Here is a 26143-nt window from a genome sequence, read left to right as displayed (position 1 = left end):
CAAAAGAGAAAAGAAATGAGAAAAAAGATTCTGAAAATAGTCTTCCTCCAACGGCACACCCTGTCCTAAGCCCCGCCCACCCCTCCCACAGTGCATACTCCAAATCAGCTCATGTGGAATTCAAACCCCGTCTCCAGACTCAAAGCTCTACTGGAACTCCTCCGCTGTGTATGAAAACAACTGTGACTGACCAAGGTTTGTCTAAAGCCTGAGAGCAGAGCACAGACGAGGTGCAGGAAAATGGTTATGTTTTTTTTTTTTGTCCAATGAAGCGACTTTAATTAAACAGTTATTTGTACCTGTGCAGCAGACACGCTCAAAGTAAAATATCAGCTTCTGTCCCTGAAACGATCACCGCTAACAGCTTTTAAAGCTACAACCACGGGCACCACAAGCTTTGTGCCCTCTGCTGGTTTCAGTACTGCTTTGTGTAATTATCCTTTATTTAAGGTCCCACTGAGCCTCCCACTGCTGTGACAGGAACACTTACACTCCACCCTGTACTTCTCCATTTCCTGGACCTCTGCGATGCTCTCTCGGAGGTCAGAGGTGAAGCGCACCCGGTCCTGCTGGCTCGGGGCGTTGAAGACGATCAGAACCTTCCTCTCTCCTCCGGGGTTCGCTGACGTCAGCCGGATACCGTGAGGATAATCTGAGTGAAACACAACACAAAGACATGTAACCTCATTAGTCCTCTGATCTCTGGACGGTTGGTGGTTAGAAAATGCCACCAGATGATTGCTGATTAACTTGAACAGTAATAGTTGCCTAATAAGGCTAGAAAGTAAAAGGACCCCCGAATTTTGCAAACACCAGCCACTAGATGACTTTTAGCATTTGGCGCAGCTGTCAGCAACGTGCGTCATGCTAGTGTAGCTCAAATCGTCTCAAAGCATTTAAAGAGAACATTTTGCCATGCCCTCTATTTTCGCTCTCCTCCTTTATGTTTGATTACATGATTGGTGGCGGGTACGCTGGAGTTGGGACAGAGTGCCACCAGCTGCAGCTGTTTCAGCAATCCAGTTCCCTTTGAAGGCCCAGCTCACCAGCACAATGTCATCTCTGCATCAGCAGTCAGTCTTGGTTCGGCCATCTGTTGCTATCTCTGCTCATCAGAATTCTGTTTAATCGCTGATGTTTCCCTTTGTCTGCACTTCTTTTGGTTCACCCACCTCCAGTTTCCAGACCTGCTTTGTCCTTTCGATGCTCTTCCCTGCTTCATTCTAACCCCAGCCTCAGCTTTGGTCTCAGTCTCAGGCTCTCACCTACAAATCCAAGCCTAACTCCCAGTTTTCCATCCTCCATTTCTAGCATCTTGGTATTTTCTCTGCTTAGCTAACACCAGCCCAGCTCCTCACAGGCTCTTTGTCAGCTTCCTTGCCGTGTCTAATAAACTGTCAGTAACCTGTTTGCACCTGGGTTCAGACTGCCTCTTTGTCACGTTTTTTTGTGATATTTTTTTTCTGGTGTTGATAAATGGTCAAAATACGTAAAGGAGAGAGTAATTAAAATGAAAAGAAAATCCCTGCAACTCAAATCTGAAGTGATGATCGTGGAGGCAAGAAAGATGCTGCTGCATGCCCGCGTGCTTCAGGGGTGCAGGGTGTCTTTTCTTCTTTTTTTGGATGTGGATATTTTTTGGAGACACAGTGGAGAGGCAGGTAAAATGGCCTGCTGTGAACAGAACTCAGTGGCTGCAGTATAACATAAATAAGGTTTCCCTGCAGAGCTGAGAATAGGAATATAACTCTGATGAAGTGCACAGTAACGTGCCCTGAAAGTAGAATTCATAGTAGGAGTCTAATCTAAGGGACATTTCATCCAGAAGGATGGATCCATTCAATTTTTTTAAAGGGCTCTTTTTGCACTGATTTCTTTCCCTCAAATACATCCTCACATCTCCAAGCTCTGCAAATCAAACAGATGTAATGTACGCCTCAACGTGTATGGATGGAAAGCCGGAAGCAGACATGCATTAAAAGGAGGAGCTGGGATGGAGGTGGGTTCCAAAGTGGCTTGCAGATGTGCAGCAACTGTATGCATTAAAGCGCGTTATATGATGTATTTTTTTATCTGCTTTGATTGACAGTTGTACAGACTCTAAACTTTGTTCAGTAATGAAACTGAAGTAATTTAACGGCCTGTACTTTGAAAATAATTAATTGGTATTCGGAGCAGTCTGTGTTTTTTTGATTTCATCAGAAAACAGTGTGCTGATCTCTGAGCCTCACCCCTCCTCACGGGCAGGATTAATCTGATTGAGAAAATAAGTTTTGTGTACACGCACACACAAACCTTCCTACCTGCCTCCCACGCGGCATGCACAGACACAAACACATGCACCCACCCACGCGGCTGATGCATGACTGTGCTGATGAATCACATGGGACAATCTGTCCTGGTTGCAGTCATCAGCGCCCAAGACCCATTTAGCTCCAACTGGAGAACCAGAACTGTCAACAACAACAAGCACCAACTGAACGAGCTCCGAGGCGACACTGGAATGACCGACTTATATGTGACACAATGTAATGTGATTCAATCCAGTCAAATACAGCGTAAGGAACAGAAGACAGCTCAAAATATTATCATCTTTGTCTCATGAAAACTACAGCCAACAGTGTCAGCTTTCTTATTTTTTTCAGAAGGCTGCCAAAGTTTAGTTTTAGTTAACCATGATGATGCTGGGAAATAAAAAGAGTCCATAGGAAATCTTTATATCATGTGTTTATTTAGACTAGGATGTCATGGCTGTGAATCAGTTACATTAATGTTCATCACAGCAGTTCATGAGACTGTCCAGTCCTGCTTTATGGCTGGAAATATCCAGATTATGTGAGAGCAAACCAAGAATCACCAGCTTTCTTACAGCTTTGGTTTGGTTAGTCACCCTGAATATTCTTCTTGTCTAGTACGGCTTTAAACTGGTAGCTTGTTGTTGTTAAGAACCTTCCACTTTGAAACCTAAACTGAATTAAAACGAAATAAAAACAAAAGCTAAAGAAAATTAAAACGCTATAACTCTATTCTTTACATCTCTGGTATGGAATAGTTGGTTAAGTTTAGGAAAAGATTCAAATAGAACCTAACATAATGCTGACCACAGGTTTGAAATCAAAGTTCTCACATGATCACAAATATTTTTCTGTGTAAAGAGCTCCTTTAACTCTGTGAACCATACAAACGAGCCTTAGTCTCTTTACTGGCTGTTTGTGCCATGATTAGTAGCACTGCTTAACAAATCACAGTGGTCGCCACAAGAAACACACTGCAAAGACCCACATCACTGCCAGGTGAGAGCAGAAGAGATGAGAAAGCCGAGCATTGAGAATGCAGCTAAACCTGTAACTCTGCAGAGGTTGTTTCAGAGTTGATGCGAGTGTGTGGAGCAGAGTCTCAGAGATAATCTTATGGCTCCCTACAGGTATGTAATGTCCCTGTTAGGTAAGCCACGAGTTTGTGGGCGGCTCTGCTACATAATAAACAACCTCTTTCTGAATTTGGGAGCTGAACTCTCTCCCTGAGCGAGGCTTCCTGTTAACAGGTGCTCAGGCAGATCTGAAACGCCAACAGCTCCAATCTGCTGCGTGCAACTGAGAGCCAATTCATCTCTGAAGAAGTAGAGTCTTGGAAAACATGCACACACACTTGTGTCAGGAATGACAGGAGATTGCATAATCGTGAGCTGTGCAGAGGCGCAGTCTGATTTTACCCAAGCAACACAGGAGAATTTCTCATATATCCTCATTTCATCGGGAACGCTCCCGAGAGTGAATGAAGCTCTGTGGAGCTGTGGGACAGAAAATGTCATTTTGATGGGGTAATCTTTTTTTTCTGATGACGTCATGGCAACAGCCACAGTAAAGCCTCCATGATGTGAGGCATACAGCCTCCTAAGAGCATCACTTTCAACCACCACGAGCAGCTGCTTCTTATACACAAAGGTTTCTGCTGTGGTTTCACAGACACTCCCACTGTTTTTTTTTGTCTAGGTACAACAGCTGTCTCCTTTTGTAAATCCTTAATGGACCAATCGGCATGCATTACAATTAGTTATCTTGTAACTAATGCTAATGCATCAGTTTCAATTGCAACATTTCCAGCAGCTCAACAAATATCAGCAGACACACACACTCTGCAAAACTCCAGCTGTTGAGGAAGGACTGCTCAGTGACATCTGACAGACTGGATAGTTAAAACTTACATGTTATGGCCCCCATTTATTTTAGCGTTTTTGAGCAGATGTGATGCTGGGGTATGAAATTAAAGTACACTAATATTTTGTTATTTAGATGTTGCATGAAATTGCGAGGCAGGTTAACTACACCGGTTAGTTTGTAGTACTGTGGTAATGTTTAGTAATGTACTGTGTGGGACTGGTGCAGAGCAGCTGTGGTGTTCATGGTCAGTGTAAGGTTATATCACTGACAGCACAAAGTTCAATGAAATTTAAGATGTTGATGCTTACTAGATGACCTAATCAAAACAAATAGTTGCCTCAAGGTGCTTCAAATTGTAAGGTAAAGACCCAACATTAGCACAGAGAAAACCCCAGCAGTCAGATGAATCCCTATGAGTAAGCACTTGATGACAATAGAAAGGAAAAACTCTCTTTTATCTGTGACGGTTGGGGGTGATGGAGGAAAACGGGACAAAACCGAGTGGGATATCAGCCATGAGAGTCTGTGTAATATCTGTTTGTATGTTGCTGAAATCAGTTGGGTAGATGCCCTTTGAAGAGTACTTTACTCTTTTCCTTTTGTACTCTGATTACATTTCAGCATTTGTACTTTTTCACATGTAGTTCAGTAAATAAGCTGAATCAGTGCTTCAACCTTCATCAGAATATTTGTCAGGACAAGTACCTGCACTTTTACATGAGTGTTTATTTTGGCCACCTCTGTCAAACTTAGGGTTCATGTCGTAAATTTTAATCCAAACAATCATTTCTTGGCCAAATCAAGTGGTTTTTGCCATCTAATCGTAACTACTGACTGAAAGCAGAAATAAGAGACAGACCACAGTGTTCTAGTTGTTATGGCTGTGATTTATGTTACAATGTGCTCTGTAAAACAGGACTGCTGTCCCTCAGACCAATACTGTAGCAGCCTGTACGACAGAGTCACCAAAGGATGCTCGGTGTGCAGCTGGACACCTCTGGGGCTGAATAAGTCCAAACACTGTAAAATGTCCAACCTTATAGCAATAAAAACATTTAAAGCCTGACACAAAAAACTGTGAGGTGGGTTACTTTTTATAACTCAGATATCTGGTTACTGGAGTTATGGGTGTAGTAGTTTACATTGACAGACTTCCTAACACAAGGCTCTGTACCCAGCATTGCCTCCTCACTGTCATGAACCTTTCCGTCCATCTTTGTGCAGTTGGTCTCCTCTGGAAAATTGTTTAATGTAGTTTTTTTTGTTTTACAAATAATACGGCTTACAGTGTTACCTATTAGCTCGTTTACTGTTTGCATACTTTTAATTTGAAGATGATAACTGCTGGCTCCAACAATAAATAAATAAATAAATAAACAACTTGGCAGGTAGCAAAATGCTAGCACTGGGGATTCAAAATGTTCAAAAACTGTGAGACCCATGGTTGATTCTGGAACCCCCCCCCCCATGTGAGACACGGTGTGAATTTGTGCCCTTTTAACTGCACCCAGCAGCGGTGGTGGTGTAGGCACTTCTAGATGCTTCTACATCATTTAGCTGTTAAGATCTATTTAATGGCTTCAAATGAGACTTTAGTTTTGTGTCGGCTGAGATTTTGTGGGAGGTTCTGCATCGTTTCACGTATATATTTATACATACAGGCTCTTTGAAAGAAAGTGGTGGGTATGTAATTTCAGAGCCGAACTCTCTCTCTGAGTGAGGGATCCTGTTAACAGGCGCTCAGGCAGATTTGAAACACCTCCAACTCCAATCTGCTGCGTGGAGCTGAGAGCCAATTCATCTCTGCTGAAGAAGCAGAGGCTTGGAAACCACACACGCCCACACACACACGCCCACACACACACACACAAACAAACACAACTCTATAGGACTGTGTTAACGCCGTTATTGAAAAATGTGTTGGTTGAATGAGTCACGTTTCGAGAAACGTTGTCAAGCAGCCTCGTTTTCAGGTTGACAGACGTATATTTAGGAAATCCTGTGATGTGCTTCCACCGCGTTCCTTTCAAACACGGTTGGTGTTGTTGGTGCTGTGCTGACTGACGGTGTCTGTCTTTTAAAGAAACGGCTGGCAGATAATTGTAATTGGAGAAGAAAGTAAAATAATGTTTTGCCAAGTGATTATTACCAGATTGTTGAGAATACTTCCAACTAGGACAGAATCTCCAATTTTTGTTTTTTACATGAAATCCAGGAGAAAGTGTCCTGCTCGTACCAAACGAAGGCACGCGACGTTAAAAACACAGCCACTGCTGCTTTTAGCCCAACTTCAAAACCCTGTCGTGTAAATGTTGGTCAAGCTTTTACAAATAAGCTGCAGTTTTAATCTTTAATCCACTGAAATAAGAATATGTTCTTTTGGTTTTTGTGTTTTGACTGCCATATCTAAGCCATTATTTACTTTTAGGTAAGTTAATGTATTTATTGTTTCCCCTTTTTTCGACTCGCTGACATGTATAATATGTGTTAGCCACCTGACGGCTGTGTCTGGATGTTTTATGGCACCAAACTGCAAAAACTCACTTTCACAAGTCCAAAGGATGAGAGAGGTGTAACCTAAAGATTGCATTTGTGGCTGGTTGGTTCAACACTTATGAAATGTCCCAACAGATACTAGATGTGTTGTGATAATGTTAAAGACAGATCCTGAAGAATTCCAGCGACTCCGAGATTTGGAAAGGTTTTTATTTGAAGCATCGCAGACACGCTGAGTGACACAGGCTCATCGCAGGGTGACGTCTCGTCTCCTTAAACCCTCCTTGTGGATATGTTGTTACCAGATCACTACACTTAGCTACGCTGCAGCTTTCCGTCCCCTCAGACTGTACATACTGCAGCTGTACAACAGCCCTTGAGTACTAACGCTGCATCTTTTAAACCTCTGTGAACCTCTTTTACATGCTGCCATGAGTACAGCGATAACGCAATGACAACCTGCTGCCGTGTAGCCTCGTCCTTTAGCATGGACGGAGAGAAAGAAATCAAGAAAGCTTAATTTTGAACTTAGCTGGTATTTTACTGTAACTGATACCTCCAAGCTTTTTGTTCGTGTGGAAATAATATAAGGAAATGGAGACACATTAGTTTAGACTTTCCGCATTTTTCAATGTTTTTCAGTTCCCATATTCATAACTTTTATTTTTATTTCTTAAAATATGAAGTTAACAAGCAGGTATTTGCTTACTGAAGCAACTAACACTTTCTCCATTTCCCCTGCAATCAGCGATACCAAATTACGTAGGACGTTCTTGGAAAGAGACCTGCAATTATGTGAAAAGCTGCCACAAAATTAGCAGGAAGTTGCAGGACTTGTAAATTAAACTGTTGTAATTCTACAGAGATTCACTGTGAAGATCATATCAGCATTTTCAGATTCAGAGTTTCTCACAAAGAACAAAGTATTTGAGTAGCTCGACAACAGCAGCAACTTTTTCAGTGGGATGTCAAAAATATGCTTGGAAATATCCTTAAATCGAGCAAGGCACTGAGAAATGAGCTGGCAAATCCATACAGACAACACGTGTGCAGCGATCACGGTATTCATATATTTACAGCACCATGTGTTTCATGCATATCTGCATGTGTGAGTGTTTTCAGTGGGCCTGCTGACTGCTGGGTAAAAATAGAGTCAAGCAAGTACAAAAAAGAAAAGGAGACATAGAGACTAAAACGAGAGAGGCGGAGGAAGATGGATGAGAGGAGGCAGCAGAGGCAGAGAGCAGTACTTACAGGTGTTTTGGAAAGTGTGGACCTGCATGTCGACCAGAGGAAACGATTGTCTGAAACTGTACGTCACAGAAGTCTTCTTCTTTTGGAAGATCTTTGTCACCTGAGGAGGAGGAGGAATGAAAATGAGGGAAAAGAAGGTAAAGAAGATGTCCTGCATACACACAAACACCAAAACACCGACAGGTACTGTGTTGAAAACAAGCAGATGTGCATCTGTAAAAAACTTTTGTGGGAGGCTCCTGTTTACTGCAGACACAAAACACCATCTTCCCTCAGAGAGTTTAAACCATAACCAGCAAGTGAAGACTAAACAAATCAGTGGGTGGAGAAAAACGTGAAATCGGGTATACGAAGGTCAAAGGTCGAAATCTGAACCAAACTCTCCCAGCTGATAAACCTGGACTTCTTGCTGATATTGCTTCAGCTGCTGAATCTTAGCACCAGTGCCTAAAAACACCATAACAGCAAAAATCAAGCAGCATCTGACCAGAAAACTGAGAATTTGAGTTGGTTAGCAAACAGCCAAATACTGAGCATCTCCTTTAGCTCCTTTAGCCGTGGTTTGGTCTCCACTGACTCAAGTTCAGCTGCACTCGCTCACTCAACTCTAAACTCTGCAGTTTGCTGCTGCGCAGGTTGTTGAAGCGTGCATGACGAAAACAGTGGAGAAAACTAGAAACTTAAAGTCTCAGTGGAGAAACATGAGACCCGATGGGTAAAACTCACTGACAAATCCTGTTTTTTTGGTCTTTTCTCGTAAAGTCATGCAGTCAGACTTCCTGACATTTCTGGAGCACTGCTTAAACATGAGCAGGGCATTATGGGATAAAACGGTGCTCCAGTGATGCAAAAATCCTTTTATCTCACATGTGAGTGAATCTTAAGGTTGTGCAAGAATCGTTGGTCACACTGGTCCTAAAATGGTGCAATAACCAAACACCCACTGTTTTCCACTAAATCCACAGCTACGGACCAGAAGCTCAATACAAAGTTAAACCTAACCTTGGTTTAGATTTAAGCGAGCTGCTCTGGTGACCTTATATCCCTGTGAGAAGCAAAAGCACATGTCACACACACAGAGTGCATCGTTTACCATAAGCAGGTCATTGAACAGGAAGACTTCTCTCTGGTGGACGCCGCTCCTCTGAGCTCTGTTTGGATCGGGAACCTCGAACAGCTGACAGCAGCACACCAACCTGCGATGAGGCAGCGACAGCACCTGCAACGCACACACGCACAGACAGACACACACTTCTGTGACCTGCCCTGTATCAAAAGGTTATTAAGCCAAAGGTTATTATGTACTAAAAAAGAGACAGGGATAAAAAAAGAGTATAATTGTAGTTAAATGCAATGACTTATGTTAAAGCATGTCGGATTTTTGATCTCTGAAATGTGACTGAATGACTGTGTGAGCAGATTTATGTCCCTGCAACATAAAATGCAAATATATTGTCATGCATAACACGGATAACACTTCCTGACACTGATGTGGGACCTGCAGAGTCACATTGTCAGTGGACTGAGTGATAACTCAAGACTACGGATGGTGGAACATAATGCCTATACAGTTTACACAGTTTTATCCTGTCATTTAAAAAGTTATTATTGATGCCACTTTAGTTATTTATAGCTATGGTGTTGTAATAATAACAGTATTTACATGTAATTACATTAAAGTTCAGAGTATCAAGCTGAAACTGATACTGAAATCATACAGCGATGACCCACCCACCCACCCACCCACCCGTCCATCAGTCCATCCATCCATCCATCCATCCATCCCTGGCTGGGACGTGGGGCAGGTGTTCTCAGGTCAGCCAAGAGATATAACCTCTCTGGCGTGTCTTGGGTCTGCTCTGGAATCTCTTCCCAGTGGGACTTGCCAGGAAGACTCCCGGGAGGCACCCTTGTCAGATGTCCTAACCATCTCAGCTGGCTCCTCAGCAGCTGCTTTACTCTGAGCTCCTCTGAAATTCCTCACCCCATCTCTAAGGGACACGTTTGGTCACTACCCAAAGCTTGTTACCATAGGTGAGGGGAAGGATTTAGATCACCCGCTAAATCAAAAGCTTTGCTGTTGCTATAAAGTTAAGTTATAAATAAAAACCCATCATGGTAAAGCATCCTCACTTTACCTTTAGCACCTGAAACCTTTGTGCAGTGTAACAGATATTTTCATCTTGGGATGTACGAGCATCTTACAGGTTTCTTGCCGACCACCATCCTCTCCACCGCCTGGACCTGGGACACGTGGTCATCGTTTGTCCTAAGCTCCCACTTCTGGATTCTTCCATAGATCGCCACCAGCAGGTCCCGGGGAATGTCTTGACCATTATCGACACCTGTTGGGAGCACAGGTAAGAGTTCAAATTCTGACATGTATCTTTTGTGCAGGCACAATTTTTACTCCCGTTTTATCATCCACCGTTTTCCTTTCCTCAGTTCATCCACATTGCTGGCTGCTGTGTGGGACTGTGATCCCAGCCACTGTCTGTGCCATGCTTAGTCAGATTTGTTCCAGCCGTCGTCAGACAAAAATGTGTCATTCTGTAGAAATCTGACGTTAAGTATTTTGGCTAAATTGCTGAGTCACAGACAGAAACAGCACAAACACCAGCAAAGTTTCACTCTTAGCTTCAGAGCACACTGCAGTGCTGCACCGAGTGTTTCACTCTGGATCTCATCAGTTAAATGAGATGAAAATGAAGCGCAAACTGCACATTCTCTCCACCTGAGTTGTTTTAGCCACATGCTAACAGTCAAATAATGCTTCAAACAGGTGAAAAATCCTTTAACGTGGAGCGGACATTGTCCACACCAGGAGGAGGTCAAGAGGTTTCAGCCTCTTTTCTAAACTATAGTTTTACCATTTTTATGTTGCAGATTTATGAGTGTTTACAATAATGATGACAGCTTGCAGCATTTCTGCTGCTCTCAGACTCAAACACTGATTTTAACATTTTCCAGCCCTGCATCATTTCAGACTGATTATGGGGTCGCTGCTCTACTGACCACGCAGGTTCTTGATGAAGTCCTCGAGCTTCATCTTCCTCTCCGGCTTCACGTTGGGGCTGTACATGTCTGTGTTGAGGAGGATGATGGCAAAGGCCAGGATAAAGATGGTGTCTGGATTCTGGAACTGCCGGATCAGCACCGGGTTACAAACGCAGTATCGCTGACTGCAGAGCGAGAGAAAGGGGAGCATCACAAACTGCACAGACAACTCAGCTCTTTGATATTTGATCAAACCCTCCGCGATGCAGTTTAATACCTGAAGGCCTCCACCAGCCGCTCCACCCGCTGGGCTTCACCCTGAACTTTAATCTGAGCTTGGAACTTCCTCAGAGCGTCGTCCAGATCCATCCCTGAGAAATCCATCTCATCCAGGACACAGCTAAAGAAAGAGACAGAAAACGCTGATCATTATCCACAAACGCATTCCTTAAGCCTCGTCTTCACATACTCCTGACAGCTCAGAGGCCCGCACTGTGAAGCAGGAGTCGGGGTTTAATGCGCTCCCTTCAGGGTTAGGCTGTGTTTCAATACTATGAAGGTGGTTAATGATTCACTGAGGTGCATCGCCGCTCATACTGCTGACCTTACCTGGTCCAGAGGATGGTATGTTTGAGATAAGATATAAAACCACTGCCTATTGACCCACCAGTTCTCTGGAAAACAGTGTCAGCATTCCCAGAAGATCCCCCCGAGGTAGAGGAGGTCCTGAAGAGTTAGAGGTTATCTAAAGTTGTTGTCTTTCTCAGTAAATATTAATTAAAAATACAAATCCTCACATGGATGCATTTATTGGATTGAAGTGAGTCTGAGGAAACGTTGTGATATGATTCAAAACAGTGATGTATTACAGGCTTTGTTCATGTTCTCAGTCTGTCATTTCTCTCAGACCATGAGAGCTGCAGCTGAAACCATCTGTAAAAACAGACTTAAGTCACTGGAGACAGAACTTTAATTACAGTCAGATCTTTCTGTGTCTTGATGATTGAGTGCTGTTAATGATAAACACATTCACTGCCAGCTTTCCTTCCTGTCTTTAGATAGACTGCAACTTTCTTTCTGCTTCACCACCCTGTGAAGGTATGTCTTTCACCTGAGTCAAACCTAAACTTTCACTGTTTCCAATAATCATGCCACACTGGATTCTACTCTGGCTGCTTTTCACCAGTTTGTGAATTGTCCCACAAGGAGCAACAGGACAATTGACCTACTGTATGCTAATGTGAGAGATGCATACAGAGGCACCCCCCTCCCCCCACTAGGGAAGTCAGACCACAACCTGGTTTACCTACAGCCACAATACACACCCCTCGTCCAAAGGCAGCCTGTCACAACACGCTCCATCAGGAGATGGACCCCAGAAAAGGAAGATGCTCTGAGGGACTGCTATGACACCACAGACTGGGATGTGCTTCTGAGCCCACATGGTGAGGACATAGAGGGGGCGACACACTGTCTGACAGACTACCTCAACTTTTGTGTGGACACGGTCGCCCCTGCTAAGACGGTACGAAGGCAAACGAACTCAACAACTTCTTGAACAAACCAGCCCACAACCCCCCACCCTCACCTTTACTACAGAGCCCTCTCCCTACTCTCCTACCTCCCTCGCTCCCCCCCTCCCTGACACTATGACATCCCCCTCCTCCTTCTCCAACCCCTCTCTAAACAGCACGACAGCCTCCCTCCCCCCCTTCCAATCATCTCCCAGTGTCACAGTGGATCATGTCAGGAGACAACTGAGGAAGCTTCGCCCCAGAAAGGCAGCAGGCCCAGACAAGGTGTGTCTCAGGATGCTAAAGGTGTGTGCTGCTGAACTTGGGGAGCCGCTACAACGAGTCTTCAATCTCAGTCTGCGACTGGGGAGAGTGCCCGCCCTCTGGAAGACATCCTGCATCGTCCCGGTCCCCAAAAAGAACCGTCCAAATGAGCTGAATGACTTCTGACCGGTGGCACTGACGTCACATCTTATTAAGACTCTAGAGCGGCTCTTCCTCAACCTCCTCCAACCACAGGTACAACATGCCCAGGACCCACTACAGTTCGCATACAAGGCGGATGTCGGAGTGGAGGATGCCATCCTGTACCTCCTACACAGAGCCCACTCACACCTGGACAAGGGAAAAGGCACGGTCAGGATCCTGTTTCTTGACTTTTCCAGTGCCTTTAATACCATCCGGCCCTGTCTGCTCCAGGAGAAACTAAACAGGATGCAGGTGGACCCCTACCTGGTCGCTTGGATCTCAAACTACCTCACTGACAGACCACAGTACGTCAGGCTGAAGGACATCATGTCTGACACTGTGGTCAGCAGCACAGGAGCACCACAGGGAACTGTGCTGTCCCCTCTTCTCTTCACCCTGTACACCTCTGACTTCTGCTACAACTCTGAATTATGCCATATTCAGAGGTTTGCAGACGACACAGCCATCATGGGGTGTATCTGGGATGACCAGGAAGAGGAGTACAGAAGTCTGGTGAGGAACTTCGTCACATGGAGTCACACAAACCACCTGCAACTCAACACCTCAAAGACCAAGGAACTGGTTGTGGACTTCTGGAGGTCCAGAGCAGGTCCACTGCCGGTTCAGATAGAGGGAGAGGAGGTGGAGGTGGTCAACAAGTACAAGTACCTCGGGCTGTGGGTGGACAACAACCTGGACTGGTCATGCAACACAGAGCACCTTTATAAAAAAGCCCAAAGCCGACTGTACTTCCTCAGGAGGCTGAGGTCTTTCAACATCTGCAGGAAGCTCCTGAGGCTGTTTTACCAGTCGGTGGTTGCTGGAGTACTTTTCTATGGCGTGGTGTGCTGGGGGAGCAGCACAGCAAAGAAGGACTCATCCAGGCTGGAAAAACTGATCAGGAAGGCTGGCTCTGTGGTCGGCATGAAGCTGGACACTCTGGTGACAGTGGCAGAGAAAAGGACACTAAAGAAACTGATGGACATTATGGACAATGCTGGGCATCCTCTGCACACGGCCATAAACAACCAGAGGAGTCTGTTCAGCGACAGGTTGCTTCTCTCAAAGTCAAGAACCAACAGACTTAAAAACTCCTTTGTCCCACACGCCATCAGACTGTTTAACTCCTCTCTGGAGGGGAGAGGGAGGGGAAACAGGAGGACAAGGGAGGGGGGAACAACTAAGCTGTAGTGCTTTTTTTTTTTTTTACACTGTGCAATATTTGTTTTGTTTTTGTTTTTTGTTTTTGTTTTTTTCTTATATTCGACTGTGCAATAATCACTGTGCAATATACTCACTCAAATGAGCAATCCTATTTATCCATATTGTATATTCTGTATCTATATATGTGTATATATGTATATATGGTGTATTTATGCTTATATCCTTACTCTCATTCCCCTTATTGTATCTGTAACATGCAACTTCTTTCGGTGCTTTGCTACTGGAAACTGAATTTCCCGGAGGAACCCACCCGAGGGATTAATAAAGTTTCATCTAATCTAATCTAATCTAATTACCACTCAGTTAAGGTAAGCCTACCTTGTAACCACATAAACGCAGACACCTGTCCACAGTAAAACATTCACTGGAATGACTTTAATATTTGCACTCACTCAAGGACGTCTTTGTTGAACTGCTGCCGGCTGCCCAGAAACTCTCCGATCATCTGCCTGCTCAGGCCTTTCCTCTCCAGGATGAACCGGGCGATGCCCACTGGCGTGTCTGACACAAACCCCCTCTCGATCAGGTACTGGATCCCCTTCTCTGGCTTCCTGTAGACCAGAGGAAACACGCCCTCTTAAGTTGTTTGCTCAGTGACTTAAATTCTTTTTATTGGTTGTCTTGTTATAGGTTTGCTCTGTTATCATTTCTGCTCTGTTCTACGCTGCTGAAGAGTCTAATATTTTGGCTTTTTAAAATTCTGATACATAAAAAACCCTCTAAACTTGGAAACTTTATTTCAGTAAAACATTCAGAGTCCAGAGAATTCTCTGTACACATGGGACCAGGTTAAAAACCAACACTGGATGGCAGTGCTCTCTTCAGCCCCTCGGGCAGCACTGCATTACAAAGACAAAATGATGTAGTGGAAATCAGAGGGCTTGGGCTCAAGAACACTTCTGAAAACCATCATCGCTCATCCACAGATGTTCAAACTCCACCATGCAAAGAGAAAACAAACAGAAATGTCACCACCTTCTGCTTTAAGATGTTTCTTAGTAGCCATTTTGACATAACACAGTTGGGAAACACGAGTGGTAATAATCACAGTAATCTGTGAGTATATGTTACACCTGAGTTTCCTTTTACTATTTTATGTAAATGGTAAAATGGACTGGTTCTTATATTCTCCATTTGAGCACTTTATACAACATGCCTCATTCACCCAATCACACACATTCATACGAGCACTTTCTATCTATCTGAATCTATCCACACTCCGATGAGCAGAGGTTCAGTATGGCCAAGGATACTTTGGCATGCAGAACCATCGACCTTCAGATTAGTAGATGAGCTACAGCTCATCTACTAATTGACTCCTGACGGCTCTTGTTCGTACACCAGGAGTCCAATAGACTCTCGCTCTGACCTGACATCTGATTGTTGTCAACTTCCCAACAATCAGATGACCCCCTCTTAGCAAGCACTCGGTGGAGGAAAAAGGGCGTTTTTCCTCCACCAAGTGGTCCCAAGCTCACTATGTGTTAACAGACCTCTGCATTGAATCATACTTGTTATTAATCTCTGTCTCTCTTCCACAGCATGTCTTTATCCTGCCTTCCTTCTCTCACCCCAACCGGTCGCAGCAGATGGCCCCGCCCCTCCCTGAGCCTGGTTCTGCCGGAGGTTTCTTCCTGTGAAAAGGGAGTTTTTCCTTCCCACTGTCGCCAAAGTGCTTGCTCATAGGGGGTCATATGATTGTTGGGTTTTTCTCTGTATGTATTATTGTAGGGTCTACCTTACAATATAAAGCACCTTGAGGTGACTGTCGCTGTGATTTGGTGCTGTATAAATAAAATTGAATTGAATTGAATGATGCTGCTGCTAACAGTGTGGGTGCTTATCTCTCCACCCCCCTGCCCAGAAAAAAGACTACAACCAAGAAGGCTCTGAACTGTTGTCAGACGAAGAAGAGATGGTCTGACACTAAGCAGCCCTGATCGCAGACTCGGGCTGGGTTACATATGGTATTCTGTTTGCTGCAGTACGAGCAGACAGTTTCCTCCATGTTGTATTTTTGTCTCTGACATCAGATGTTACTGATCCCGGACTTATGTCTGGGTTCTTTGAACCCACAGGAGGCAGATTATTGCTCTGAGTCTGAGTCTTCTTGTGGATTATGTTTGCAGATGTTCTTACTTGTTGAATAAGTTGAGTCCAATGCGGTACTGCCGCCGCTGCACCACGTCGTTGTTGAACGCAGGCGAGTCCCAGCTGTGACGGCTCTCCCTCTGATAGGTCTGCTTTCCCAGCGCAGCTCCTCCGATTGGCTCCCGGAGGCTGTCGCGGGACGAGGAGCCGGAGCTGCAGTTGTTGACCGTTGTGTCATCGTTGGAGTTGGTGGTGGTGGAGTTGACGCTCTCGTTGTCTCCGTCGGAGCAGAGCAGGTGGTGGTGGTGGAGGTGGGGGTGGTGAGCGTGGTGCTGCTGTGCCTCCATGCTTTGGAGCGCAGAGGAGGAGGAGGACAGCGGCGAGGGCGTGAGCGGCGGCGGCAGAGGGGACAGAGGTGTCAGGGGCGGTACGGGAGATGGCAGCGGGGAAGAAGGGGGTTCTGGGTAAGCGTGGGGGAGGTGGTGGTGTTGATGGTGCAGGTGGTGGTAGTGGTGCTGGGCGAAGTGGTGAGCGTGCTGCATGTAAGGGCTGCCGCCGTGTCCGTGGTGCATGTGCATCATGTGATGCTGGGTGTACTGAGGGTGGTGGTCGAGGATGGTAGGAAGGTGGGGGATGGGTGAAGGGTGAGGGTGGGGGTGCTGAAGTGGGTGAGGGAGCGGGTGCGAGGGCAGGGTGCGGGCCGAAGGCATCGGCAGGGGGACGTTGGAGGGGCTGCGAGTCTGTCCCTGCGCCGTAGCGACCGAGCGACCATTGGGTTTGTGTTTGATGGTTCCCTGCGGAGATTCGGCTTCGCTGCTTCCTCCGCCTCCTCCTCCTCGCTCATCTTCTCCGCTTTCACCTTCGACTTCTCCCCCCCTCCTATCCCTCTCCCCACTTCCTCCCCGCTCGACTCCTGACGGCTCCTGTTCGTACACCAGGCGTCCGATAGACCCTCGCTCTGACCTGAAGATGGGAACGATACAATGAATTATGACTGCACATCTTCAAGTCACCTGACTCTGATGGAGCACAAAGTGGTAATCATACTGACGGAGGATTTTAAGGATGTGGAATGGAAAAATAAAGGCACAGCTTTAAGATGAACCTGCCTGAGAATCCGTGGACACTGCATGGTTATATGATAGAAACCTGTCAGTCCCAAGCGAGCGCGCCCTACACGACGGCCCGCTTTATCGTCTGTCTCTAAATGGGACCATGATATACAAAATGAACATTGTGCTGTTATATAAAGTAAAACTAGAGATTGAGACTATAAACGTAAGAGTAAAAGCACTTCATTAGAAACACAGCAGGGTTCAGGCACTTTAATAAAGTCTCACTTTCATTTAGACCACCTATAAAAGGTGAACATAGCTTCCAGGCTTGACGGTGATTCATACATTAAAGTTCCTGCAGTGTTTCTAACGGTCAGCAATAAATGGCCTGTATTTGTATAGCGCTTTACTAGTCCCTAAGGACCCCAAAGCGCTTTACATATCCAGTCATCCACCCATTCACGCACACATTCACACACTGGTGATGGCAAGCTACATTGTAGCCACAGCCACCCTGGGGCGCACTGACAGAGGCTGCCGGACACTGGCGCCACCGGGCCCTCTGGCCACCACCAGTAGGCAACCGGTGAAGTGTCTTGCCCAAGGACACAACGACCGAGACTGTCCAAGTTGGGGCTCGAACCGGCAACCTTCCGATTACAAGGCGAACTCCCAACTTTCGAGCCACGATCGCCCCCAGCAGTGATGAGCTGGAAGCTACACTCATCTTTTAAATATGGACTTCATGTGTTCATGTGAAGTATTGACTAATTTCAAACATCTTACAGGTATTTTGTGTTTTGACGCGCATGTGACCCTGCTCTGCAGCGCCCCCTGGTGCGAATGCTCGCGTCTGCAGTCTGTTGTCATGCAGATACTGAACGAGTTCATGCAGAAAGTGAAACGAGATGTTTAAGTGCTGCTGACCTGTCGCTCATGTCCACTGAGCTGTCGCTGGGCGGTTCGATAGTCAGGACGGGGAGATGTCCCCTCCTCCGCCCCTGCCTCTGTACTCGCCCCGACACTCTGTGCAGGGGGTGCTGCTCCTCCGGCTCGTGTTGCTGCCTCCCTCTGTCTCCCTGCTGTCTTCTCTCCCCCTGCACTTCCCCCTCCCCCTCCTCCCAGTACTCTGTATCGGAGCTGGAGGCGGGACGGGAGAGGGGCGAGGAAGGGAGGCAGCCTTCATCCATGTACAGGGTGACATCACTGAAGGAGGTAGCGGTGCTGTCCTCGTGCATGGAGGCACCTCCTCCTGCCCCTGCCCTCCCCCCTCCTCCCCCGTCCGGCCCGCAGCACGTCGGGAAGATGTCGTGGTGTTGCGCCAGGCGCACTGTCTGTAGTCTTCCTCCTCGTCTTCCTCCTCGTCCTCTTCCCCTTCTTCCTCCTCCTCCTCTTCCTCCTCATCGCCCTCCTCCTCGTCCTCGTCATCGTCCTCCTCTCCATCTCCTCCCGCTTCCTGCGAGTCTTCACGGCCGGACTGGCAGGTGAGGGAGTCGTCCATGGAGTCTGCCAACGACTTAACCTGCAGTGCATGAACATAACGTCACGACACAGAAAAATACAGAGAAAAAATATCCTGAGCTGATGCTGAGAAGGTCAGAACAAGAAAATCGCTGCACAACTCCTGTCAGGAGAAAGACGACTGTGGAAATCTGCACTCATGTTTCTTTCTGTTTGTTTGACCTTTGCTGAGAGACAGCCAAGAATCTGCCGCAGGATGGGAAGAGACTCCCGGGGATCCGCTCTAATCACTTCTGATTCATTTTCATTTAGCTTCAGGAAACTCTGGGACATCCAGCACTTTATAACAGATAAACAAGATATCAGCTGACTTAGGCTGATTTCTTTGTTGGTTTTTAATGTAAGATACATCTGTGTGTGTCATTTGCATAAAAAAGGATAAAATCATGTTTGCAAATGACATGAGTACTCGGAGGCACAAAAATAGAAAATGGAAGATGAGACAGGAAAGGGGCAAAAACAGAAAATCGTAGATATTTCTGGTTAGGAAAGGATTAAAATGATTACTTTTCTGCTTATCAGGAAAAGGATGACTCCACGAATCCTCACCTACTCGGATATTTATTTGTTCGGTTTTAGGCTCAAGGTAACAGTTCCTGCACAATCCAACGGGCTTTTAATTTGAAACATCTACACATACAAATATGTTAAGGTCTGCCTATTAGCATTTTCTAAAACTTTGAAACACATCTCCTGTCTCAGAGGATGGAGATTCCTCAGCATCCATTGGTCCCAATCGATGAACATTTACTTCCAAACCTGCACTTCAGTGAGTGTTTCTCTGAAATTTCAGTTAAAGTGTTAAATTGCTGCCCTGACAGCTGGGACAGCAGCTGCTAACAGCCCTCTAGTTGAAAGCTTGTTTGTGGGGATCATCGTCTGGGCCAATTCATTTTCCAATAATCGCAACTCTTTTAAGACCATCCAACATTTAGCAGAGATTTTTCTTCCTTTTAAACTGAGAATATTCAAACACTTCTAGAGGTTAACTGCTTAAAATAAAGAGAGCTTCCCCCACATTCCTATTGTATTTACTGGCAACCTCTGATTTAGCAGCTTTATAAACCAAACTGAGCAGTTTTGTTTCAGCTTTGGAGAATCTCAAAGACTCAAAGACTTTCCAAATTGTTAATAATCTGGATAGTATTACGTGTGAACTAAAAAATGTATAGACTATGACAAAATCAGTTTATTTTCATTGATCAGCAGCAAGTCTGAGATTACTTTTGAAACTTTACATATTACTTTTAAAAGGTCAGATGGTCCTGAGCTATAACTCAGACATTTTGAGGACTTAAAAAGAACCAACTGGACTTCATGAAGGTGTTTTACTCTAAAACTTCTCCAAGCAGACACACCTATGGTATCAATTTCAAAAGCCTGCGCCACCTCATTTTCTTTTTTTTTTTCTTTTTTCTTTTTTTTTTTCTTTTTTTTGTCTGTCCCATTTGGTTCTTTAGCCGTCAGAATTGTTGTCTGAAGACCAACAAGGATACCAAATGGATTTATTTTGCCAAATGGATCATCATGGCATTGCCGTATTGGTCCATTTTATCAAACTTTGTTGTTATTATTTACTTTATTTTCAGTTGTTACAGATGGGACAGACATGACGGGGGGATAGGAAAGGGAGAAAGAAAGAGAGGAAGGAAAAGAAAAACAGAAGGGAAAAGGGACAGTGAGAAAGGGCACTTACAAAGACAAAGAGAAAAAAAAATCTCCTGGATCACCTGTTGAGAGAAAAAGAAGAGAAAACAAGCAAAAAAAAAACCAAACAAAAACAAAGCAGCATACTAAACACAACACCATCACGTTAATCTAGCTAAGTGTGAACAGCAGTAAATACTAAATATTGAAAGTTGTTGTGCAGCACGCAGGACAGACAGCGCACAATGTGCTTTGAAGTAGCAGCTAAGAAAGGTGTAGTTTATGTCTACGAACAGTGAACACCCGTGTGCACACCTGTGTGGATCAACGCGCTTGTATACAAAAGGTTTCCCCATGTAACGGTCTGCTAGAGGATGTGTGCCACCTCATTTTCAAGTTATTGCGTTCACAAGATTTTCAGAAGATTTGACCTCTGAACTCTGACCTTTAGGTCAAGTTTACTGAGATTTGAACTCGTCTAAAATTTTTAGTAGCTACACCTATGGCATCAATTTGAAGATTCTACGTTGCCTCGTTTTCAAGTTATCGCATTCACAATCTTAGATGTCCACGTAGCTCCCCGCCCGTCCCTCCACCTGTCCACGCAGCCCCCCCGCCCATCCACGCAGCCCCCCGCCTGTCCACGTAGCTCCCCGCCCGTCCCTCCACCTGTCCACGCAGCTCCCCCGCCCATCCATGCAGCACCCCTGCCTGTTCATCCACCCGTCCACGCAGCCTGGTGGGGTAATAACAATACCCCCACATCCTTTTTTGCCTAAGGAATAATAATTACTATGTATTAACAAACTCTTTTATGGATTAATTATAATTATATTCATTTATTGTAATAATGCTGTGCATTCAAATTACAGGACCTAATGCAGCACCAAGGACACTTAGCCAAAGGGCAGTTTGTGCATATATGCAGAGCACCTTCAGCTAGAATCAAACTAAACACACTTAACTTCATTTGTCCAGAAATTCAACAACACGACGCTGCCTTCACTGACTTTTGGAGACCAGGTTGAGACGGTTCACAGACTGGTTCTGTCCCCCAGACCGTGTTTGACACATGTGTACTTCAGACCATGTTCTTTAAATATTTTTCATGACTGTTGAAGATGCTCAAACATCTCTACCTGCTTAGAGAAGGAGTCGTCCACATCTCCTGCATCCTCTGAACCCTGCTGACCTGGTGGTCCCTGACCCTGTGGTTGACGCTCATCAAACGAGTACTGCAGCCACCGAAGAAACAACACATCATTAGAACAAACGGGGCAGAACCTGGTGTGTTTCATTATGTGCTGTGTGTGTGAGAGTGTGTGTACCTGCATCCTCATGTTGGACAGGATGATGCGGCGGGTCATCCTGCTCTCTGAGGCGGAGCTGCGAAGCCTCTCAAAGTTCTTGTTCATGCGATACTGCCTGAACGCCGTCTGGATCGTCTTCGCCGCCCGCCGGGACACGAACGGGCCCCCGTACTTCCTCTCCAGCATCTCCACCTATCAGGCCGTATGATCACACAACCAATCAGAGAGGGAAGAGCAGAAAGGATCTTTGCATTTACAGGAACAGAAAACACAACAGTAGAAACTGTCAGCGAACCTTTGTGATGTTGCGTGTTACGACGTGTGTAGTTTTGTGTTTTTAGTGAGTAAACCGAAAATTATTACACCGCTCGGCACATCTGATGGTTCCTAAACTGCAGTGGAAACAAAAGGAGCACGGTCCAATAAGGAGGTTCTTCCTGTAAACACAAACGATGCCTCGTGCCTCCAAAGGCAGCTCTGCTCCTTAGCTGCTAACATTTTTTAACTATATACCTGTACTTTGCTTCATTTTAAAGTAAAGACATATTCTTTCACTAATTTTTCTCTTCCCTATGTAAACCTCCTTATTGGTCCATGCTCCATGTTGCTGTGTACCTCTGCCTCTGTGTGCATTATGGATAAAAGGAAAGGCATTTCCTGATGCAGAAAATAAAGGTGTCCCGATGTATCCTCTACCCTGCGGGTGATTGAAAAGGCTGCTTTGTAATGGAGGCGATTACATGGAAAACCTCTCACAGGAACCGCTCCAGTGGTGTTTTCAGAGGTGTGACTTATGAGGCCGACTTGTTGTGGCATTGTACCTTCTTGTCCTGGAGGTCTGTAGAGAGCTCATAGCTGTCAGATAGAGCCTTGCAGCGTTTGCTCTCCTCCTCCTCTTGCTTGCGGAGCGCCAGGCTGGCCGGCTGGTGTCGGCTGCGCTGAGCCCAGGCGAGGCTCGCTGGGCTGGGGGGCGAGATGGGTGAGCTGCCCTGGAAGAGGACATGATGAGAAGACATGTAATCAGATTTGATTTACTTCTGCTTTTAGGGTGACTTAGTGTTTCTGCTGGAGACAGTACATATAATCCACTGATACAGGTTTTACTGTCAGACTGTTAATTTGGTCAAAAAAAAAAGAGTAAATGGTTTAATGACGGAATTAGCTCTCAGCCGAACGTTGGATTAAAAAAAGAGATCAATGTGTGTAATTTCTTCATTGCGATAATTTGATCCACGGTTTGAGCTCTGAATCTTTGGACCTCTGTTATACAGCATCAACATCTGTTCCCCTGCCCTGGTGACCCACGAGATATCGCTGCTGTTTCAACCATGTTTGCTGGTTTAGATCGACTTTGTGTTCATTTGAAGCGATCCCTTCCACCTTAAATGTCCCACTACAGCAGAACGGGGCCACCAGGCTCTTCACAGAGTGGATTAGGAGTTCACCATTCAAGTTTTTATCTGGATTAGTCTTAAGAATTTGGACTTTGTTAATAAAATATGGAACCTGAATTCTAAAAAATACCTGAATGTATTTTTTAAAAAATGTGGCTGAAGGAGACACTTCCTTTCATAAACTTCAGAATAAACTTCAGACACCTTTAGTAGCTGCAGATAGACGGTGCGTGTGTTTTAGGGTCGGTACCTGTGTATGTGTGTGGGAGGCTCCCAGGGGCCCACTGGAGGAGGGAGAGCCGTAGGGGTCACAGGGGCTGGAGAGGGGGCTGTTGCTATAGCGATGGAAGGGAGGTGGATGGCCAAAGGATGAATCAGAAAAGGTGAGTGCCTCCGGACACTGAGAGTCGCCCTCCACACTGCGAGGAGAGAGACAAGAACATGAGCAGAACGAGAGGACGGGTTATCCATCTGCAGATGCTGCTGATTTCAGGTGAAATCACGCTGAAATAACGAAACAGAAGGTGGGAGAGAAGCTGTGGGATGCAGAGAAGGAGGAGGAAACTTGATCCAAACAACTGAGAACAGAATCAGGATGGCAAGAAGGATGATGAGGCGGAAGAATGGACTTAAAGAAAAGGAAAAGAAGAAAGGAAATCTGTGGGACAGATGGTGAGGTGGGGAGGAAGAGAAGGGAAAGGAAGAATTAAGGAAAGGAGGATTGAAAGAGCAAACTGGAAGAAAGGAAAAAGAGAAAGACGAATAGATTCAGATAAAATAGCTGCTCACTGGCTAAACCGGACAAAATGGAATAAAAAGACTAAATCTAGACTAAAGTGTAACACATCCAAACAAAACCGAGACTAAATGGATCAAACCAGACAAAGTAGAACAGCTGACCAACAGAACAAACCCTTTACCAGTGTCAAACCTGACAAACTGGACCAAACCAGAGTAAACCGGCCTAATCATGACTGCAACGAACTGGAATGAATTGGTTCAAATTGACCAAAATGAGATAAATCTCCGCCTCCATCTCACTCCATCACACCAACACTCTGCAGGTCCTTTTTCACTATATCCATGAATCTTCTCTCAGATCTTCCTGTTTTCCTCCTGTCCATCAGCTCCATTGTCATCATCCCTTGGTCCAGAATATCCACCTCCAAAAATCAAACCACAAAACCGGACCTTACATGAAAACAAACTAAACATATGAAAAAGGTAAAATTAAACCCTTCGAACAGAGTAAATCAGCTGGATCAGCAAGACTAAGTCAGATAAATACAAACAGAATGAAAAAGACCAAAACTGTAGCAAACCCCAATAAAACAAACCACAAAAGCATGTTACTGACATTTATTAAATCGTCTAAACACAATTACAAACCAAACACAGTGGAACAAAAGTTCAACTGCACCTAACTCGGTCTGAGCTTGAACAAACCCAACAAAACCATCCATCCATCCATCTGTCCATCCATTGTCCATCCATCCATCCATCCATCCGTCCATCCATCCATCTGTTCATCCATCCATCCATCCATCCATCCATCCATCCATCCATCTGTTCATCCATCCATCCATCCATCTGTTCATCCATCCATCTGTCCATCCATCCATCTGTTCATCCATTGTCCATCCATCCATCCATCCATCCATCTGTTCATCCATCCATCCGTCCATCCATCTGTCCATCCGTCCGTCCATCCATCCATCCATCCATCCATCCATCCATCTTCTTCCACTTATCCAGCCGACAGGCTCCAGACTAAACAGAATTAAATCAAACAAAAGGAATCGATTGGACCAGTTAAACAAAGCCAATAGGAATGTGACTTAGCCCAGAATAAAACGGACTAAAACGGGAAAAGTGGAATAAAAGAGCAGCTGGCACTAATCTAGCCTAAGTGGAACAACCCAGTCTAAACAAATCACAGATTCAGATAAAGTGGAACAAATCAAACCAAATGGGATGTTCAGACCAACATATGGAAAGCTAGAAAAAAAAAGACTTAATCCAGTGTAAAACCAAATAAAACACTCTTCTGTCTCATCTTGGCAACTGGTTGTGGGAGACGCTACTCTTCCTCAGCCTGGGTCTGCCAGAGGCCTACTCCCCATTCAGAGGGAGTTCTTTCTCCCCACTGACACCAAATGATTGCTAAAGTTGGGACTGACTGGGATTCTCTTTCATGTTTTATGGATTTAGCTGCACACTATAGATCACATTGAAATCACTTTTAATTGGCCAAATCAAAGAAACATGGAACAATTGGATCAAAGCAGAATAAACAGAAAAATGGACAAAATAAAACCACCTTTCCTGAACTAACTGTCATGAGCTGGACTAATACAGATGAATTTGGACAAAATGTATTAAACCATCATACTGTGGTCAGCCAGCAGTTCACAGTGTTTACTGGCTCAACAGAGAGATGTCTCGGACGGACCGATGCAGATTACTGCTAAGAGAAACGCTGCGACACACAGAAGATCAATCAACTTATTGATAAATAAAGGAGACGAAGAGAGAGGAGAAAAGAGGAGCAATCTGTGCGACGGGCGTGTGTTTCATCATCAAAGAGGCTCTTCAGTGTTAATCTAAGACACCCGTGAAGCTGGCACAGAAGCTAACGTGGGCAGTGCCAAGCTAGCAAACACACACACACACACACACACACACACACACACACACACACACAGAGTCACATGAGGGTGACTCATGGCAACAGCAGTGTGAGTGTGTGTGTATATGTGTGTGTGTGGGTGTACAGTATATGTGAATGTGGGTGTGCAGTACGTGTTTGCGAGAAGCACAGCGTGAGTGTGTGGGAGACAATGTGTGTGTCTGTGTGTTCGCACAGCTAGCTTTATGAGGACCGAAGTGAGTTTAAGACCTTGGGAAAAAGGACATTTCTTTCAAAGTGAGGATGTTCAAATCAGTCCTCCCTTCAGGACTGTTTGAGGGTTCAGATCACAGACTGTATGAAACCTGTGGTCACAGTGGAGT

At 45.2% G+C, this 26143-nt stretch overlaps 1 protein-coding gene across 1 annotated transcript in view; it reads right to left on the bottom strand.

The window, feature by feature from the left end:
- Window positions 1-26143, bottom strand: part of LOC100710931 (IQ motif and SEC7 domain-containing protein 1) — a 182012-nt gene that overhangs the window by 10442 nt on the left and 145427 nt on the right. The window contains 14 exon segments of the mRNA XM_005477802.3: window positions 491-652; window positions 7911-8010; window positions 9004-9129; window positions 10116-10255; window positions 10926-11092; window positions 11185-11307; window positions 14506-14664; window positions 16253-17167; window positions 18187-18368; window positions 18371-18781; window positions 21567-21662; window positions 21756-21929; window positions 22559-22726; window positions 23382-23550. Coding sequence (XP_005477859.3) covers window positions 491-652; window positions 7911-8010; window positions 9004-9129; window positions 10116-10255; window positions 10926-11092; window positions 11185-11307; window positions 14506-14664; window positions 16253-17167; window positions 18187-18368; window positions 18371-18781; window positions 21567-21662; window positions 21756-21929; window positions 22559-22726; window positions 23382-23550 — 3092 coding nt within the window.

The sequence above is a fragment of the Oreochromis niloticus genome, linkage group LG20 (assembly GCF_001858045.2).
Source record: "Oreochromis niloticus isolate F11D_XX linkage group LG20, O_niloticus_UMD_NMBU, whole genome shotgun sequence".
Lineage (NCBI taxonomy): Eukaryota > Metazoa > Chordata > Actinopteri > Cichliformes > Cichlidae > Oreochromis > Oreochromis niloticus.
This window is presented reverse-complemented; position numbering and strand designations above follow the sequence as displayed.